The sequence below is a fragment of the Eschrichtius robustus genome, chromosome 19 (assembly GCF_028021215.1).
Source record: "Eschrichtius robustus isolate mEscRob2 chromosome 19, mEscRob2.pri, whole genome shotgun sequence".
Lineage (NCBI taxonomy): Eukaryota > Metazoa > Chordata > Mammalia > Artiodactyla > Eschrichtiidae > Eschrichtius > Eschrichtius robustus.
In genome coordinates this window covers 19,086,537-19,108,310 of record NC_090842.1, presented here as the reverse complement: position 1 = coordinate 19,108,310, position 21,774 = coordinate 19,086,537, and the positions used below count along the sequence as shown (strand labels likewise).

Below are 21,774 nucleotides of genomic sequence, written 5' to 3'. Positions count from 1 at the left end.
GCTCTGCGGCATGTGGGATCTTCCCAGACCAGGGCTCGAACCTGTGTCCCCTGCACTGGCAGGCAGACTCTTAACCACTGCACCACCAGGGAAGCCCCTATCCTATATTATTATTATTAATAAATTTCTGCCTTTTAAGGTCTTCACTAATTCCTTAAAATTTAATACATGCCACTTTGTTCTTTTTTTTAGTGTCACCTATATAATACTGGCTGAAGCAGTGACATTTGATACAGATATTTCCATAATGGATCCTCAATAAAAAGAGGAAGGGGTGGAGTGGTGAACAAGACAAAGTTTCTGCCTTTTGGGAACTTATGTGGTAAAAAGGAAAACAGATATAAACAAATGTATAAAATACTTTTTTAAAATTAATTAATTAGTTTATTTATTTATTTTTGGCTGCATTGGGTCTTCGCTGCTGCCCACAGGCTTTCTCTAGTTGTGGAGAGCGGGGGCCTACCGTTCGTTGCAGTGCGCGGGCTTCTCATTGCGGTGGCTTCTCTTGTTGTGGAGCACAGGCTCCAGGCATGCAGGCTTCAGTAGTTGTGGCACGCAGGCTCAGTAGTTGTGGATCACGGGCTCTAGAACGCAGGCTCAGTAGTTGTGGCGCACGGGCTTAGTTGCTCTGCGGCATGTGGGATCTTCCTGGACCAGGGCTCAAACCCGTGTCCCCTGCATTGGCAGGCAGATTCTTAACCACTGTGCCACCAGGGAAGTCCCTAAAATACTTTTGATAGTGATAAATACTATGAAAAATAATAAAACAGGATAAAGGGATAGAAATGTGATGTTTTAGATAGGGTGGTTTTCTCTGAGACGTTGACCTTTGAGTGTAGAGCTGAAGGAGTAAGGTAATATGAAGATCAGCAGGAAGAATATTCCAGAGGGACAAAATATTAAGTGTGAAGGTCCTGAGGTTAGGAATGAGCTTGAGTGGTTCATGCAATAAGGCCAAGATGGCCAGAGCAGACTGTGGAAGGGAGAGAGTAGGAGAAGGTAAGGCAACAAGTTATCCAGGGCCCAGATCACACAGGACTTGTAAATCATCATAGGGCATTTGAATTTAGTTCTGAGTATGGAAGGAAGCCATTAGAGAGTTCTGAGCAGGGGTGTAAAGTTATCTGGTTAATGTTACAAGTTTGTTCTGACTCCTGGACAGAGAATAGGCTATCAGGGAGCAAGAGTAAGAACAGGGAGAACAGTTATAAGGCTATTGCAATGGTCCAGGCGTTATTTGCTTCTCTATAAAGGCACAGGGCTGAAAATCATGCTGGGTAAATTATTTTATCTGATAATAGGCAAAAGACTTCATGTCCTTTCCTGGGTAGAGGAGGATAATCAATAAATTATGATGTTGCTTGGTTACAAACTCCACCGTAAAGCCAGGGATGGGCAAGCAGGAGGGAGTAAAGCAGTCACCTGAAGGACAACATAATCAAACAAAACTCTTTCTACATATTTGAAACTCTGACTAGATTCCATACTTCAAATCTGGATGCACACTAATAGCTAACATTTGTTAGGTACATGCCAGACACTGAACTAGGCACTCTGTATTTGCTATCATGTGTCAGGATACTTTACAAAACCGTAGTGCAGAAACAGAAGAGAATTTCTTTTAAGGTTATTAGGTAGCTCATAAAATCTCAGGTTTGGAAGCTATGTGGCCTAGAACAGTGTGCAGCCACCCTAGCCAGTTTTGCTCTAGTGAAAACATCACTGACACTGTGACTCACAACCCCAACTTGTAGGGACAGTGCTTAGGACTGGGCATCAGAAACTCCACCACTACTGTCTTGAAGAGCTGGGCACTCCGCTGTGCTTACCAAAAAATTGACTTTAGGCAGTCTATGTTATTGCACCCTTGCTGGTTCAGTGGAATAAAACAACCATAGAGCAAATCTTCCTCCCAGAGGCATTTGGGGCCAAAAGTAGGAGTGGGGATTGCTGAGCGAGATCTCTCTGAGATTTGTAAGATCTCTACCAAGTGCACGTAAGCCACCATCTCAAAGCAGAGGAATCTGACTAAAACTGCAGTAAAGCCGATACAGCTTAAGAACTGTGGCCTGACCAAAAAAAAAAAAAAAAAATAGCATCTCTCTTTCTGAAAGTAAATACTTGCTACTTCAGTTCCTAGAGTTCTTTTATACAAAATGTCTAGTATATGTTAAACTATACATACACACACAAGAAAGTGTGAACCACAGCTAAGAGAAAACAATCAATAGAAGCTAGCCCAGAGATGACCTAAATCTAACTCTGTGTCTGGGTTGGAGTTATCAGAAAGAGACTTTAACATAACAATGATGAAAATGCTAAATTATCTAGTAGAAAAGGTAGGCTAAATATGTGAAGAGATGAAAAAAATTTTTTTAATCAAAAGGATAATGATAAGGACAAAGATACAAGAAGAGAAAACTACAGACTAATATCCGTAAAGAATATAAGCACAGGGCTTCCCTGGTGGCGCAGTGGTTGAGAATCTGCCTGCCAATGCAGGAGACATGGGTTCGAGCCCTGGTCTGGGAAGATCCCACATGCCGCGGAGCAACTAGGCCCGTGAGCCACACCTACTGAGCCTGCGCGTCTGGAGCCTGTGCTCCGCAACAAGAGAGGCCGCGACAGTGAGAGGCCCGCGCACTGCGATGAAGAGTGGCCCCGCTCGCCGCAACTGGAGAAAGCCCTCGCACAGAAACGAAGACCCAACAGAGCCAAAAATAAATAAATAAAATTTTTTAAAAAAAATTAAAAAAAAAAAAGAATATAAGCACAAAAATCCTCAACATGAAACTAGCAAACCAAATCCAACAGCACATTAAAAGGATTATACAGGATGACCAAGTGGAATTTACCTCAGAAATGCAGATGATTCAACATATGAAAATCAGTTGTTGTAATATGCCATACTAATAGAATGAAGGCATAAAAACCACATGATCATCTCAATTGACACAGAAAAGGCATTTGACAAAATTTATCAGCGTATCATTTTAAAAAAAAAAAACAGCAAACTAAGAAAAGGGGGAAAGTCCTTAACATGATTAAGGTCATTTATGAAAAGCCCACAGCTAATAACATCATACTTAATGGTAAAAGACTGAAAGCTTTTCCCCTAAGATCAGGAGCAAGACAAGGATTCTTGCTTTTGCCACTGCTATTCAACATTTGTGCTGGAAGTTCTAGCCAGAGCTGTTAGGCAATAAAAAGAAATAAAAGACATCCAAAATGGAAAGGAAGAGGTAAAGTTATCTCTATTAACAGATGACATGCTCACATACTTTAAAAATCCCAAATAATCCCCAAGAAAGCTGCTAGAGCTAATAAATGAGTTTACGAAGTTTCAGGGTAGGAGATCAACACATACTTACCGGTTGTGTTTCTGTGAATCACTGATCAACAACCCTAAGAGGACATTAAGAAAACAGTTTTCATTTACAATAGCATCTAAAAGTATTAAATACTTAGGAATTCATTTAACCAAGGAAGTATAAGGACTTGTATGCTGAAAACTGTAAAATATTGCTGAAAGAAATAAAAATAAATGGAAATATATAAAGTGAAAATAAAATCCAAATATACATGAAACAAAAATAAATAGACATTCTGTGTTCATGGAGAGGAGACTTAATTAACATTGTTGTTAAGATATCAGTACTGCCCGAAGCAATCCACAAATTTAATGCAATACTTACCCAAATTCCAACAACCCTTTTTGCAAAATGGAAAAGCATATCCTCAGATTCATCATGGGGACTTCCCTGGTGGCACAGTGGTTAAGAATCTGACTACCAATGCAGGGAGCAGGGTTTGAGCCCTGGTCCAGGAAGATCCCACATGCTGTAGAGCAACTAATCCCATGCGCCACAACTACTGAGCCTGCGTGCCACAACTACTGAAGCCTGCACGCCTAGAGCCCATGCTCTGCAACAAGAGAAGCCACTGCAATGAGAAGCCTGCTCATAGCAACAAAGGGTAGCCGCCGCTCACCGCAACTAGAGAAAGCCCGCACACAGCAACGAAGACCCAACACAGCCATAAATAAATAAATAAATAAATTTATTTTTTAAAAAATTCATATGGAATTGCAAGGGGCCTCAAATAGCTGAAACAATCCTGAAAAAGAAGAGTAAAGTTGGAGGACTCCCTTTCCCTGACTTGTAACATACTACAAAGCTACAGTATTTTAAACAGTATGATACTGGCATAAAGACAGACCAATGAAATAGAATAGAAAGCCCAGAAATAAGCCCTAACATATATGGTCAATTCATTTTTGATAGGGTTCCAAAACCATTCAGTAGGAGAAATGACAGTCTTTTCAACAAATGGTGTTGGGAAAATTAGATATCCCCATGCAAAATAATGTAGTTGGATCCTTACCTTACATTATATACAAAAATTAACTAAAAATGGATCAAAGACCTAAAACTATAAAATTCTTAGAAGAAAACATGAGGAGAATCTTCTCAACATTGGATTTGGTAATGGTTTCTTAAGTATGACACCTAAAGAACAGGCAACAAAAGAAACAAAATAAATTAGACTCCATCAAAATTTAAAAACTTTTGTGCATCAAAGGACGCAACCAAGAAAGTGAAAAGACAGCCTGCAGAATGGGAGATAATATTTGCAAATCACATAATTGCAAGGGATTAATATTCAGAATATATAAAGAACTTGTACAACTCAGCATCAAAACAAATATAAATGCACACCCATATGTACTCCCAAAGAATGTTGAATTTTTTTGTTTAAGCAGGCACTTAACTTGGTTGGAGTCAACCTGTAAAACCTGTCTCCCTGTGGTTGGTGGTAGCTCATAATCTCATTTCAGTTATTTTAGCCTTAGGCTGCTTGGATCTATCCTGTTCTTGAATGGTTTACAGGTCAGCCAAAGGATTGGGCAGAGTCTATATATATATAAAATCTGGAGTTCCTCCTGTCTGGCTGTCTCTTTTCTGGGATTTGCCTCTTTCTTTCCAGAGGTTGTGACAGACTCTGTCTGTCCTTGGTTCTTCAAGCCCTTCAGACTGTAGATTTCTTTGGTAGTTTTAGTCACACTGTAAGGCATGGACTGTGGCTTTCCCTCAGGTTAAAAGCCTTAAAAACAGGAAACACACCTTTTGTTATTCTCTTCTTACATGTGTCAGTTTGTTTCCAGTATCTGCTTACTTTGGTGTTCTCTCCATCCTTTCAACGTGAGTCCAATGGGTGCTACTCAGCCATCAGACTGGACATAGGAGTCTCCCTAAGTGCTTTAGGCTCTGTTTCTTTTAACTGCCTCCTTTCTTGTGGTCGCTGTTTTTACCTCCAGCACCTCCTGGTCATCACCCTTATTAATCCTGTGTAGCCATCTTAACCTCAGCAGTAGTGAAGGGTACCAAAGAAAGTCAAGTAGCCTAGCTTGTTAAGTCAGTTGAAATTTTAACTTGGAAACATGGAATAGGATTTTTCAGATCCTTTCTACTAAAAGTGTCTCTGATTTTAACAGCCTGTTAGGGGACCTTCCCACATACCCTGATCTTTAGGTCTGGTCTGGATGGTTAATGTTGCCTGGAGCACAGAATCAACATTTCTTTTGTATTCTCCACAGCACTCCACCAAGGCTTTTCAAAATTTAGGTTGATCTAGATTTTAATCCAAAAAAACTCCCTCATCCCTTTGTAATATATTGCAGCATTTTATAACTCTTAAAATATTTCTGCAATTTAGAGGGCTGTTCACTTATTACTTGTTTTTATTATTATCTTTTTTGAAATAACATTTTATGTATCAATAGTATATGATACAAATATAATAGACTTACTGTTGTAAGCTTATTGTAAAATGCATGGATAATGAATTGTATTTTTCTGTGTTTGCTCTTCCAAATTAGCTCCTGGGCTATAGTGAAAAGCCGATAAATCTACAGATGTTTATTGGAACAGCAGATGATCGATATTTACGGCCTCATGCATTTTACCAGGTGCATCGGATCACTGGGAAGACAGTTGCTACTGCAAGCCAAGAGATAATAATTGCCAGCACAAAGGTTCTGGAAATTCCACTTCTTCCTGAAAACAATATGTCAGTCAGGTATCTTGAAACATATCCCAAAAGGGACTGTTCTTTCTTTTCCTAAAATAACTTTCAGAAGAAAAGTATATTTATTTTTATAGTACAAAAATAAGTCATTGACCTAAATTAACTGAATAACATTATGTAAATAATTATAGTATATTTGATAAGGTTGGTACCACATTTCCATAAAGAAAATTCAATTCAGCAAAAGTTTATGACCATGTAGTACCAGCCAAGCATCATACTAGGTGATAGAGACAAAAGTATATGGACTTTTTTTCAAGTAGCTCACAGTCTATAATAGGGTAGACAGTAAGTAAACAATTGCAGTAAAATTATGATTGTTAAGTTTCCTTGAGGAAAACTTCAACTCTACTTCCAGGTGTCCCATTTCACCCATTTCCAAATAAAATGAGGTGGCCAACTTCTGAATGAGAATGCAGTAGAGTTTTGTTCAGGTGGATTAGTTAGGAATATATATAGTACCTGTAACAGAAACCTGAAATGCAGTGGCTTAAACAGCTAGAGGTTTAATTTTTCATTCCATGAAAGAAATATACACATAGGCATCTTAGGGCTAGCACAGTGGTTCCATAAGTCATTGGGGCCCCAAGCTCCTTCTGTTTATTCTTCTCTGCTATTATTAGCATGTGGTTTCCATCCTCAAGATTGCCTCATGATCCACAATAGCTACTGGAGCTCTAGCCATCATAACTGTAATCCTGGAAGGAATAGGAAGAACGGGTAAGAGGAAGGGTAAGAGAGAACTTCCATCTGAGTCAGGCCTCTTTCAAGAGCTTTTCCCAGAAACTTATCCAACACCTTTACTACATCTCATTGATCATCCTTGTATATAAGGAAGACCTGGGTATGTTTTTTTTACCTGAGTGCATTGCCACTGCTAACAAGATGGGGGTCTGTTACTAAGAAAAACAGAAAAAGAGAATATTTAGTAGGCAACTATTATTCTGCCACAACTAGGTATGTGAAACTTACAGTGAGGTTTGTTAGAGAAATTGGTTCAAACTATAATATAGGTCTTTCTTAAGATGGCAATGATATCTGTCCCAGGTTATTGCAAGAATAGTCCTATTAAAATCAGATTTCAGTCTCGAGTTCTTCTCTTTTAAGTTTATATTTAAATGACTTTTTAGGTAAACTGAATATACCCCTGAGGACATAGTAACTTGTGACATAATTGTACTATTATAAAATAAGAATTGCCTCTTATCTACTTATCACCAGAAAAGACAAGTTAATATTGATTTAAATAAAACCTTATCTTTGCCTGCTTTGTTCAAAGGAACAGTACTCGAGAACTCAACTCCACTAAGTCATTACACGGGCTACGATAGAGTTTTTTCATGGCAGAGGTAGACAGCTAGCTGATAATCTCTACTCTTAAATTTCTGTGTTCTGTAATAATTAAAAAAAGAACTTTGGATTCTTAGCCAATCCTTTATTCAGGTACTTGAGCAAAACACTTAAGAAAAACATTGAAAAAAAAAAAAGAGGGGCTTCCCTGGTGGCGCAGTGGTTGAGAATCTGCCTGCCAATGCAGAGGACACGGGTTCGAGCCCTGGTCTGGGAAGATCCCACATGCCGCGGAGCAACTAGGCCCGTGAGCCACAACTACTGAGCCTGCGCGTCTGGAGCCTGTGCTCCGCAACAAGAGAGGCCACGATAGTGAGAGGCCCGCGCACCGTGATGAAGAGTGGCCCCCCGCTTGCCACAACTAGAGAAAGCCCTCGCAGAGAAACGAAGACCCAACACAGCCATAAATAAAATAAATAAATAAGCCCGCCTTCCTCCTTAAAAAAAAAAAAAGTTTCCTCATTTATAAAAAAAAAAGAAAGAAAGAAAAACATTGACTCCAGGCATCCTATTTGACCAATCTTCAGATAAGGTGAGGTAGCCAGCCTCTAAATGAGGATGCAAGAAGGCTTCCTCTCTTTTACTCTAGGATCTTACTTTTTTTTTTTTTTTTTTTGGCCGCGCCATGTGGCTTATGGGATCTTAGTTCCCCAACCAGGGATCAAACCTGGGCCCTTGGCAGTGAAAGCACAGAGTCCTAACCATTGGACCACCAGGGAATTCCCTAGGATCTTACTTTTTCATCTAGCGTCAAAAGCAATATGAATATACTATTATTCAGCTGCAGAGGGGAATTTGAAACTCAACTTTGAACTATCTTTTTCTAAGAACTCATAAAATTGATTCTTAGGTGACAGTTTGCAGACCATGTTTCCATTGATTCCTCTGGATAGTTCAAGCAGTAGACTTGAATCAAGTTAAATAGAAATCACCAGAAGCTTATAACTTAATGGACTGTTAAAAAGATTTTATCTCTTAAGTTGGTCATTATTACACACACACACACACACACACACACACACACACAGTCTTTTCAGGTTAAAGGAAAAAAGTTGGTATTTGATGACATGGTAGATTTTGCTTTACCAGACAAGGAGAGACCTACAAAAGCTTTATCATCTTTATTTTTTTAAAAAAATATTTATTTATTTATTTGGCTGAGCAGGGTCTTAGTTGTGGCACGCGGGATCTTCATTGTGGTATGTGCGGCATGCAAACTCTTCGTTGAGGCAGTGGGACTCTTGGTTGTGGCATGTGGGATCTAGTTCCCTGACCAGGGATCAAACCTGGGCCCCCTGCATTGGGAGTGTGGAGTCTTAGCCACTGGACCACGAGGGAAGTCCCTATCATCTTTACTTTTTGCCTCAGCTTCCCAAAAGTTCATGATCAAGCTCAATTATAGTAATTATAGTAATTCGTATAACCCTAGATTTGGGATATATTTATCTTCTGTTTCTTCTATTCAAAAATATTTTCTGTTTCTTTCTTCTTGACCTTATTTGTATTTATGTTATAAAATGCCTCATATCCTTTTTAAAAATAATGTATAAATCAATAAATTAAAGAAAACAGAGTACATGAGTTTCTAAGACATTCTCTCAAGAACTTGGGAAAGCCTTACCTACAGAATAGCGTGAACAAATCAGAGCAGTAGGATCTGAATGTACCTTCCTCCTCCTTTTCACATGGAACAGAGGTGGTAGTCAAGATTCATGTTCCCTTCTCCAACCAGAGCTGGCATATACTGCCTGCCTGGATCAGACCAGAAAGAACAAAGCTGTAGAAATACCATTATTACTAGTAGCAAGCAGCTTAGCCCCCTTACCCCACCCTGCTCTGCCATACACACACCTGAAGCTTCTCTGGCTATCTGTCCACTCTGAACTGTTAGATTGGGGAACAGGAATTCTACAGGAACCAAGGTTTGTGACAACAACATTGTGTGTGTCCAAGAAAGGGTTGAGTAAGGAGCAACTAGGAAGTTACCCAAATCTAAGACACCTTTTCTAAGTACCTTAGATAACAGGGCAGCTAATGCTGAATGAGCCTGTTTTATCCAGGAACTAATTACTAGGATAAACTGCAGTGACTGAATGTAATATAGTTTCAGGTAGTGGTAGATTAAAAAATTGCGAATGATAAGACTGTTGTTCAAAATAATTTATGCACAAGTGAGTTGTAGGTATGTATTAAAAGGCTCTAGTGGGGACTTCCCTGGTGGTTCATGCTAGAAGTGTATGACTCCACGCTTCCACTGCAAGGGGCACGGGTTCGATCCCCGGTCGGGGAACTAGGATCCTGCATGCCGCGTGGCATGGCCAAAAAAAAAGAAAAAGGCTCTGTTGTTTAAGGTGGGGAAAGATTGGTAGATAGTCCCCTTGTTTTGCCTACTATCACACAGGCTTGGTCATTTCAAACCTAATCTATCTTGGATGTGTAAGACCCTTTATTTAAGACCAGTATACCAACCCATAAACCATAGAGACACTCTACAAGATGCTTTAAATATAGCATGCTAGTGCATTGCCTTACTGTACTTATAACTCCTCCCTGTTTTTAAAACTCGATGAATATGGATGTGGCAGTGTTGCACTCTGATCTAAAATATAATTGTGTTTTAAACAGAATTTAATAGTTATTTTCATTCCTATAAATGTAGTTTTATTGGTGGTTTGGTAGCTTTTCTTTTCGGTTTTTTTTTTGCATTTCTTAGCCAGAGTTTTAAGATTGTCATTTCTGATACTCTTATTCCAAATCTTCTGCTAGAAACTTAACTCTCTGCTAAAATACCTTCCCTTAAAACTCAGTAAAATGCAGACTTCTCTGGTGGCACAGTGGTTAAGAATCCGCCTGCTATGTACGGGACACATGTTCGATCCCTGATCCAGGAAGATCCCACATGCTGTGGAGCAGCTAAGCCCGTGTGCCACTACCACTGAGCCTGTGCTCTAGAGGCCACGAGCCACAACTACTCAGCCCGCATGGCACAACTACTGAAGCCCACGTGCCTAGAGCCCGTGCTCCGCAACAAGAGAAGCCACCGCAATGAGAAGCCCGTGTACCGCAACAAAGTAGCCCCAGCTTACCACAGCTAGAGAAAGCCTGCGTGCAGCAGCAAAGACCCAAAGCAGCCAAACATAAAATAAATAAATGTATTAAAAAAAACAAAACTCAGTAAAATGGGGACTTCCCTGGTGATCCAGTGGTTAAGACTCTGTGCTTCCAACGCAGGGGGCCTGGGTTCAATCCCTGGTTAGGGAACTAGATCCCACGTGCCGCAACTAAAGATCCCGCATGCTGCAACTAAAGATCCCGCAGGCCGCAACTAAAGATCCTTCACGCCACGATGAAGATCCCACATGCAGACGCAGCCAAAAAAACAAACAAAAAAACTCAGTAGCATGGATAATCTTTGGTATTTCCCACTAAATACTCATGTTGGCATATTAACATGAATAATCACTACTTTGATACAATTTGATCAATACTGCTTTGAGCTAAAGTACAGTTTTTCAATACTAGTTAAATATAATTTGTTATCCATAAATGAAAAATGTTTATTTCCAAAAATATTTACTTTTTTAGAAATTTCTTTTCCTTTGTCTTTCCTAAGATGAAAATATGTATATTTTTCAGATTCTTCCTTGAGCTTTACTGGTTCTTATCTTGATAACCTAGCTTTGTAACATATATTATCCTTCAAAGTTACTTCTCTAGCCTCTGGGCAGTGAGCATTAGAGTTGGAACATTAGAGCATTAGAGTTGGTGGATAAAGTAAGAGGATGGATAATAAGGAATGCCATAAGAGAGAGTAAACTTTAACTAGAATGTTTGATTGTTAGTTACCTCTTGCTTTATTCTTCTAATATGTGAATAACAAAGATATGTTATAGGTACTGGTGTTTCCTATCATGATTGTGTGTTAAGCAGCTATACTTAGTAATAAATTTTGAAGATAATGAAATTTTAGACCTTAAAAGCCAAAACTTTAATCTTATATGTGCATTTCTTAGAAATGTAAGCCTGGGAATTCCCTGGTGTTCCAGTGGTTAGGACTCTGCGCTTTCACTGCGGAGGACGCAGGTCCAATCCCTGGTCGGGGAACTAAGATCCTGCAAGCCTCGAAGTGTGCCCCCCCCCCCAAAAAAAAAGAAAGGAAGAAATGAAAGCCTGATAGATTGTTTTTATTAATAAATGTATCATACAAAAGTTAAAATATGTTATTAATGACTTATTTGTAGTCCTGTAAGTTAATCTTTTCTGGCCTAGTTATATTTATAGAATTAGAGTCTTTTACTTTATATTTCACTCATCTAGTTCTGTAACGCAAACTGCCCCCCAAATTTAGTGGCTTAAAAGTAGTAACTCTTTATTGTTTTTCATGATTATTTTGGTTGGTTGGACTCAGCTGATCCACTCATGTGGTGTTGGCTGTGATCACTCATGCCCCTGAATTCGGCTGGGAGCTCAGCTGGGGTAGCTCAAGTAGAGGATTATATGGGCTTTTCTCTCCAGCATGCTAGTTGGACATTTTCATGGTGGCTCAGGGCTCCAAGAGAACAAAAGTGGAAGTTACGGAGCTTCTTAAGTGCTAGGCTTGTAACTTACACAGCATCACTTGGCCACATTCTGTTTGTCAAGGCAAGTCATAAGGCTCACTCTCAAGGAGAGGGGACATAGTTACTCTACCTCTTAATTGGAGAAGTGACATGTGAATACAGGAATGGGAGGAATTATTGTCAGCCCTCTTTACAGACAATATGCCACACTTAGTATTACACTTTTGTCGTACAAAAACATTTTTAATCCTCAAATTTAAATAGCAGAAAATAGCAATCATATCTTTCTTTTTTGACCTGATTTTAGATAGTGATAGTTCTTCCTGGCAAATTAACAATAACTGTTTCGCTGAGTTGTTTAGAACCACTAATTTCTAGTAAGCAAATAAAATTTGTATATTTTTTTTCCTAGTATTGACTGTGCAGGTATTTTGAAACTCCGCAATTCAGATATAGAACTTCGAAAAGGAGAAACTGATATTGGCAGAAAGAATACTAGAGTACGACTTGTGTTTCGTGTACACATCCCACAGCCCAATGGAAAAGTCCTTTCTCTGCAGACAGCTTCTATACCTGTTGAATGCTGTAAGTGAGCCTGTGATATTTTAAAATTTTGTTTATAATAGGTTATTTTCTGTTTTGTTTATAATGTAATGTTTGGATCAAAAGTAAACTGAGGGGGCTTCCCGGGTGGCACAGTGGTTAAGAATCCGCCTGCCAATGCAGGGGACACGGGTTCGAGCCCTGGTCCCACATGCTGTGGAGCAACTAAGCCCGCGTGCCACTACTACTGAGCCTGCACTCTAGAGCCCGCGAGCCACAGCTACTGAGCCCGTGCACCTAGAGCCTGTGCTCCGCAACGAGAAGTCACCGCAATGAGAAGCCTGCGCACCCCAACGAAGAGTAGCCCCCGCTCGCCACAACTAGAGAAGGCCTGCTCGCAGCAACAAAGACCCAACGCAGCCAAAACTAAATGATAATAAATAAAATAAATATTAAAAAAAAATGTTTCCAAAAAAAAAAGTAAGCTGAGGGCTTCCCTGGTGGCGCAGTGGTTAAGAATCCGCCTGCCAATGCAAGGGACACAGGTTCGAGCCCTGGTCCGGGAAGATCCCACATGCCGCAGAGCAACTAAGCCCGTGCACCACAACTACTGAAGCCGCACATCTAGAGCCCGTGCTCCTCAACAAGAGAAGCCACCGCAGTGAGAAGCCCGTGCACTGCAACCAAGAGTAGCCCCTGCTCGCCGCAACTAGAGAAAGCCTGCATGCAGCAACAAAGATACAACACAGCCAAAAATGAAAATAAATAAATAAATTTAAAAAAAAAGTAAACTGAAGCCCAGGGTCTGGATAGCTGGTGTGATTTTCTTATATGGAAATAAGCTACATGTTTAGGTAGAGGAGTACTGATCTTGCAGTTAGAAAATGGCTTCTCATTATAATTTGACCCTAGGTAGCCTGTGTGGCTATAGACATTCTCTTGACCATAGTTTTCTTACTTGTAAATGAGGAAGGTGGGCTTGATGACACCTGAGGACCAAATTATGAAGCTATGATTCTGACATTAAGTGTCATTGATACTTGGTCATCTTTGTTTCATTAAAATGTCGGAAGATGCCTGTCTCTGCAAGCTGACACTTCAGCTGAATAGGGACTTACAGGATTTTGGTTTTTGTTTTTTTTACCAAAAATTTATGTACAACACCAGGCTGAGAAAGTGAATGCTTTTTCCCTGGTTTTTCAGAGCCAAGAAATGAGAAAAGGCCTAGAACCTGATATCTACTCAAGCCCTTGAGAACTGTGGACCTCTGGCAGGTTAGCTGATAGGACTGAAATATTGAGATTGCAATTTAGATTTTTAGGACACAGACTTAGAAGTGTTCTAATTCCATGTCTTAATTTTGTGTAGGAGGAAACTGAGGCACAAGTATCTCAAGTGCTCCTCCCAGGTTATTTGCTTGTTGGTGTGACAGAGCTGTGGCTAGAACACAGGTTTTCTTAGTACTCTTTTGATTATGTTATATCATTTTATTTCTATTAACCACATGCATTCTTAATTTGGGATCATACCTACTGTATTACTTTTCTATGCCTCCTTTTGCTGTTCACTGGGGTAATACTTTATCATTTTCCAGTCAACTGTGGGAATCACTGAGCAAATCCATGGTAATAGAATCACTGTAGAAGTAATTTTTGTATTAATTTTAAATAGATAATACAGGTACATGGTACAAAATTCAAAAAGAGTAAAAGAGTATAGAGTGAAAAGTAAATTTTCAAGTCAGCTAGTTCCCTTTCTTAGAAACAGCTATCATTGCCACAATCTTTGTTACCCTGCCAGACAAATGCCCATTTAAGCATATATTTCTCTAATTTTTAGCAACATAATTTAAATAATTTAAGTTCATAGAGTAGTTTGAGTTTTTGAGATGAATTTACTCTAAAATTATTCTGTTTTCTCTTTTAGTTTATTAAATTATTCTGTGATTACTGTTGAGAGTATGGAAAATGCAAAATGGTACAAAGAGTAGCATTAAAATCTTTTTTGTAAAAAAAAAAAAAATCTTTTTTGTAATATCACTTCTCTGAGCTAGTCACTATTAACCTTTTTTTGGATTTTTTTCCTTTTTTTTTTTGGTCTACATGTGTGCGCGCATGTGCACGCACACACAATATTTGGTAGTTTCACTTATAGTGGGCGTTTTCTCATATAGTTAAATATTCTTCAAAAATGATTTTAGCACATGCATAATATTTTATTATGGCTGTGCCACTTGGTGAACACATTTTTGCTGTTACTTTGAATGTACTTGTGATAGCTAGTTTCCACTATAAATATCTAAAACTTGAATTAGTCTTACTCCCTAGGCTAGTCAGTGCTTGTTTTTACGCCCCTTCTTTGTGAGCCATTTAGAACATAAGTAAGGACATAAGTGTTTTCTGAGATCTAGATTTGTGCTTGGTACTTTCTAAGTTGTAGTTCATCCTAAATCCCAGACCCATCCTCTATGAAACATTCTCTTTGAATGGGGCTGGGATCCTAATTCATATACCTTTTGTGTCTTAGTATTAAATAGTTGGAAGAGAGGGAATTCCCTGGTGGTCCAGTGGTAAAGAATCCTCCTTGCAATGCAGGGGACGGGGGTTCAATCCCTGGTCAGGGAACTAAGATTCCACATGCCGCGGGGCAACTAAACCCGCGTGACACAACTACTGAGCCTGCACACCTCAACTAGAGCCCGCGTGCCACAAACTACAGAGCCCACGCACCCTGGAGCCCACACGCCACAACTAGAGAAGAGAAAACCCACACACCACAACTAGAGAGAAGCCCGCACACGGCAACGAAAGATCCTGCATGCCACAACTAAGACCCAACACAGCTAAAAGTAAATAAAATAAATAAATCTTCAAAAAACTAAATAGTTGGAAGAGACATAGTGAACTGGGACTGCATGCTTCATAAAGGCAGTCAAGTTGTTTAAATTTCTTTAAAATGTTGTTCTGGCCAAACAAAACACAGCTGACCCTCAAAGCCACCAATTTTCCACCCAAGTAGTAGGACTAAAAGTAGACCTGTTTCCAAAATGTGAAGAAGAAAGTATAATCCACCCTTTTTGTTTGTTTTAATCCAGAGAGAAACCTAGTTATTGAGGCATTTGGCAGGAATAAACCCTTAGAGAACCTAAACAGTCAAAAGAAGTATAATGTCTAGCTTGAAACTCAAGCATTTTTTAAAAAGGAAAGAAAAGCCAGAAGTAGGATCTCCAGAAAATACAGCAACTTGAAATCAGTAGATATTAGAAAAAGGCGGCAACAAGGAAAAGTTAATAGTTTATGTAATGACTTGTAGGCTTTAAGGAAAATTATGTTCACATACCCTGGGAAGGAAGAGTATAGTGCACTAAGAAATATTTATGTTCATTTTTAAAAATTCTGTATTGAAATGTGTACTTCATGTATACTTCAGTTATTTAGAAGATGTCCAAAATGTAATCCTGATGCCTCACTGATGATCTAGTTATTTTCGTGATGAAAGGGCTACTTGGTGTTTGTCCTTTAGAAACTTGTCTTCTTTTAATTGTATGCAATATAATTATGCATCTTTGGATTTAATTTGCTTTTTGTAATTATATTAAATTTATCAATTTTAACAGACAAGTTGTGGGGAAGAAATGTATTAAAGACAAGCTAAAAAGAGAAAAGTGGATGAGGTGAATGTGTTGGAGTCAATATAAGTTGTAGGCATTAATTAATTTCTCTTTATTAGTTTCTCTATAGTTGTAGTCTAAGAAAATTATTTAAAATCACATGACTCTAATAAATCTATTTTGTTTTCTAAATAGCATAGCTATTTTAGTGGATATTGTTACCATTGCCTTGCATTTTAAAAACCCAGAGTTGCTTCTTTTATAGCTAGACTTTGTCATTTACATATGAAAGAGTGTAAACTAATATTTTGTTTCTTCTCAACTCTTAAAAAAACAAAAAAACAGCCCAGCGGTCTGCTCAAGAACTTCCTCATATTGAGAAGTACAGTATCAACAGTTGTTCTGTAAATGGAGGTCATGAAATGATTGTTACTGGATCTAATTTTCTTCCAGAATCCAAAATCATCTTTCTTGAAAAAGGACAAGGTAAATAATATAAGATCTGAGTTGACTCAGACATAGAAAACAAACTTATGGTTACCAAACGGGATAGGAGGGGGGGAGGGATAAATTAGGAGTTTGGGATAAGCAGATACAAGCTACTATATATACTATATAAACAACAAGGTCCTAATGTAGAGCACAGGGAACTATATTCAGTATCTTGTAATAAACTATAATGGAAAAGAATCCAAAAAAGAATAAATAAATATATATATATATATACACACACACAACTGAATCACTTTGCTGTACACCAGAAACTAACATAACATTGTAAATCAACTATACTTCAATAAATAAATAAATGGATAGATAGATAAATAAGATTTGAGTTGATTGACCTCAGACTAAGGGGCAAAAGGTTAAAGTGAATTATTCAGATGTTTCACTGACATTAATCACAGAATAGTTTTCTTAAAGCTATAGGCATCATTTACACAGATTTTACTGTAAACCAAACATTTATTAAATTTTCATGTGAATATTAAGTTCTCATTAAGGATGTCTCAAAAGTAAAAGAATCCCCCAATATTTCTTCAAGAGAATTGAAAATAGAAGTCACACAGAAATTTGGACACAAATGCTTTTAGCAGCATTAATCATAATAGCCAAAAAATGTAAACAACTCAAATACTTATCAACTGATAAATGGATAATCAAAATGTGATATATTCATACAATGGGATATTAATTAGCCATAAAAAAGAATAAAGTACTGATTAATGCTACAACATGGATGACCCTTAAAAACATTTTGCTAGGGGCTTACCTGGTGGTCCAGTGGTTAAGACTCCACACTCCCAACACAGGGGGCCCAGGTTCGATCCCTGGTCAGGGAACTGGATCCCACATGCCACAACTAAAAGATCCTGCATGCCTCAACTGAAGATCCCACGTTGAGGCACACTGCAACAGAGATCCCATGTGCTGCAACTAAGACCTGGCGCAGCCAAATAAATAAATATATTTTTTAACTTATTAAAATTAATTAAAAAAATAAAAACAAGAAAAATCTCAAACAACCTAACTTTACACCTCAAGGAACTAGAAAAAGTACAAATGAAGCCCAAAGTTAGTAGAAGGAAGGAAATAACAAAAATTACAGCAGAAGTAAGTGAAATAGAGATTAAAAAGACAATAGAAAATATAAGTGAAACTAGGAGCTGGTACTTTGAAAAGAGAAACAAAGTTGACAAACTTTTAGCTAGACTCACCAAGAAAAAAAAGAGAGGACTCATGTAAAATCAGAAATGAAAGAGGAAATATTACAGCTGATACCACAGAAATACAAAGGGTCATAAGAGACCACTGTGAACAATCATATGCCAAAAAATTGGACAGCCTAGAAAAAAATGGATAAATTCCTAAAAATATACAACCTACCAAAGACTGAATCATGATGAAATAGAATATCTGAGCAGACCAAATACTAGTAGAGCGATTGAATCAGTAATCAAAACCTCCCAACAAACAAAAGTCCAGGATCAGACAGCTTCACTGATGAATTCTACCAAACATTCAAAGAAGAACTAATACCAAGCCTTCTAAATTTTTCCAAAAAAACAGGAGAGGAGGGAACTATCCAAACTCATTTTTTGAGGCCAGCATTACCTTGATATCAAAACCATTACAGGCCAATATCCCTGATGAACATAGATGCAAAAATCTTCAACAAAATATTAGCAAACCAAATTCAACAGTACTTTAACAGGATCATATACCATTATCAAGTGGGATTTATTCCGGAGATAGACGGATGGTTTAACATTCACAAATCAGTCAACGTTATACACCACATTATCGTGATTAAAAAAAGCATTTGACAAAATTCAGCATCCATTTATGATTAAAAAACTGTTGGGTTTCCTTGGTGGCGCAGTGGTTGAGAATCTGCCTGCCAATGCAGGGGAAACGGGTTCAATCCCTGGTCCGGGAAGATCCCACATGCCACGGAGCAACTAAGCCTGCATGCTGCAACTACTGAAGCCCACGCATCTAGAGCCCATGCTCCGCAACGAGAGAAGCCACCACAGTGAGAAGCCTGTGCACCGCAACGAAGAGTAGCCCTTGCTCGCCTCAACTAGAGAAAGCCCACGTGCAGCAACGAAGACCCAACACAGCCAAAAATAAATAAATAAATAAATTTATTTAAAAAAAAAAAAACTTAAAAAAACTGTCAACAAAGAGGGTGTAGAAGGAATGTACCTTAACATAATAGAGGCCATATGTGACCAGCCCATAGCTAATATCTTAATGGTGAAAAGCTGAAAGCTTTTCCTCTTAAGATCAGGAAGACAAGGATGCCCACTCTTGCCACTTTTATTCAACATAGTATAGGAAGTTCTAGCCAGAAAAGTTAGGCAAGAAAAAGAAATAAAAGGTATTCCAATTGGAAAGGAAGAAGTAAAACTGTCACTATTTGCAGATGATGTGGTATTATATATAGGAAGCCATAAAGCTCTATCAAAAAAACTGTTAAGACTAATAAATTCAGTTAAGTTGCAGGATATAAAACAAATATACAATAAATATAAAACAAATATACAAAAATATGTTGTATTTCTATATAATAATGTACTATCAGGAAGAGAAATTAAGAAAATATCATTTACAATTGCATCAAAAAGAATAAAATACCTAGGAATAAATTTAACCAAGAGGGTGAAAGACCTATGTATCAGAAACTACAAGATGTTAATGAAAGAAATTGAAGAAGACACAGATAAATGGAAAGATATTCTGTGCTCATGGATTGGAAGAATTAATATTGTGAAAATGTCCATATTACCCGAAGCAATCTACAGATTCAGTGCAATCCCTATCGAAGTTCCAATGGCATTTTTCACAGAAATAGAACAATCCTAAAATTTCTATGGAACTGTTAAAGACCCCAAATAGCCAGAGTAATCTGGAGAAAGAAGAGCAAAGCTGGAGACATCACACTCCCTGATTTCAAACTATATTACAAAGCTATCGTAATTAAATTAGTATGGTATTGGCATCAAAACAGACATATAGATCAATGGAACAGAATAGAGAGCCCAGAAATAAACCTACATGTATATGGTCAAATAATATAAAACAAAGGAGCCAAGAATACACGATGGGGAAAGAACAAGTTTCTTCAATAAGTGGTATTGGGAAAATTAGCCACATGCAAAAGAATGAAAGTGGGCCACTCTCTTAAACCCTACACAAAAATTAACTCAAAATGGATTGAAGGCTTGAATGTAAAACCTGAAACCGTAAAACTAGAAAAATACGTAGGTGGTAAGCCATGGCATAGGTCTTGACAATGATTTTTTTGAGTCTGACACCAAAAGCAAAAGCATCAAAAGCAAAAATAAACAAGAGTGACTACATCAAACTAAAAAGCATCTGCACAACAAAGGAAACCATCAACAAAATGAAAAGGCAACCTACTGAATGAGAGAAAATATTTACAAATCATATATCTGATAAGGGGCTACTATCCAAAGCATATAAAGAGCTCATATAGCTCAATAGCAAAAAATCAAACAATCCCAATTAAGAAATGGGCAGAAGATCCCAATAGACATTTTTTTCCAAAGAAGATCACAGATGGCCAACAGATATGAAAAGAAGCTCTACATTGTTAATCATCAGTGAAATGCAAGTCAAAACCATAGAGAGATACCACCTCCCACCTCTTAGAATGGCTATTATTAAATAGACTAGAAAAAAACAAGTGTCGTCAAGGATGTGGAGAAAAGGGAATCGTTGCATACTATTTGTGGGAATGTAAACTGGTGCAATCACTACAAAAAATACTTTGGAGGGTCCTCAAAAAATTAAAAGTAGAACTACCATATGATCTAGTGGTACACTTCTGGGTATTTATCTGAAAAAAACAGAAACACTTAACTTGAAAAAACATACACACCCCTGTGTTCATTGCAGCAGTATTTACGGTGCCAAGACTAGGTTAAGGACCCTGGCCTCTGTGCTCTTAGTACATCCAGAATACTCCTTTATTAGTTATTGTAACCACCACATTTCATTATAATGAACTGTTTATATTTGCCTTTCATCCACAAACTGAAGGCAGGGTATCCTATCTCCATTATCTCAGCAACCCAAAGTGCTTAGCATGTTGGGACCCAGCAGATGGTTGCTGAACTGAGCTGTAGTTCTGAGTAGGCATAGCATTTGTCTGTAGTATTTCTTGTGCACAAGGGTAGCTCTTAGCTATATTGGACTGGAAAGTGATAGTCACAATCTAGACGGCATTTCATTGAGTCTTCTGATATTTTCACAGACCAGATGAAGTCATGCTAACTGTGAAGATACTTGTATGGGTTAGTCACTGGGTAAATGCCCATGACATAAAAAGAATGCTGGAGTGAGAGCTCTAGTAGCAGGTGGGGCTTTCCCCAGGTAAATAATTCGCTTGGGATGAAGAGACAGAAAATGTGCTGGCCAGATCTTTAGGTGACACAAATCTGGAAAGCCTAGGAAATAGTTCATAAGACCATCAGTATCTAAGAAGATCTTGACAAGCCAAGCAATCTTAGAAAATGAAGTCTAGTAGGGGGAAATTAACATAACAAGGGTTGGGGGTTAAAAAAAAAAAGCCAGCTGCATAAGTACACAGTGTGGGAGCTTGAGTTTGGCAGTAGGAAATGTGGCAGACAGAGGGACACTGCTGGCCACACAGTAAGTGTATGAGTCAGCATGGTGTAGCTGCCCCAGAAAACTTATTAACAGAGGCACAGCATCTCCACATAATTTGGCAAGAGCCTCAGTCACACTCTATCATTCTGGATCATTTCTCACCTGGTCTACTCAGTCCTGAGCCTGGTGCATTTGGAGGGAGATGGTCACACTGGAGGAGAATTCAAAGAAGAGTGACCAGGAAGGCTAAAATATTGTTTAAGGGATAAATGCAGAACTGGGGGTGCTAGCCAGCAGAAAAAGAGACACAGGCAAATAGAGCTTCTTTTAAACATCTGAAGTATTGTCTCTCAGAGATGCTCAAGATTTTTGGGCGGTGGCTACAAGGAATAGTGCTTAGACCAGAGGTTGGATACTAGAAGGAGACAGATGTCGTCTATCATGAAGATAGATGCAATTTTCTAGCAACAGTTACTATCCAAAGAT

General features: G+C 38.4%; 1 protein-coding gene across 3 annotated transcripts in view; it reads left to right on the top strand.

Annotated features, from left to right (window-relative positions):
- NFATC3 (nuclear factor of activated T cells 3) overlaps positions 1-21,774 on the top strand; it is a 127,607-nt gene that overhangs the window by 67,678 nt on the left and 38,155 nt on the right. For 2 of the 3 annotated variants that reach the window (XM_068529247.1, XM_068529248.1), the window contains exons 4-6: positions 5,879-6,078; positions 12,409-12,581; positions 16,495-16,635. In XM_068529247.1, coding sequence (XP_068385348.1) covers positions 5,879-6,078; positions 12,409-12,581; positions 16,495-16,635 — 514 coding nt within the window. The remainder of the gene's footprint in view (positions 1-5,878; positions 6,079-12,408; positions 12,582-16,494; positions 16,636-21,774) is intronic. The other variant, XM_068529249.1, reaches the window with a different exon arrangement.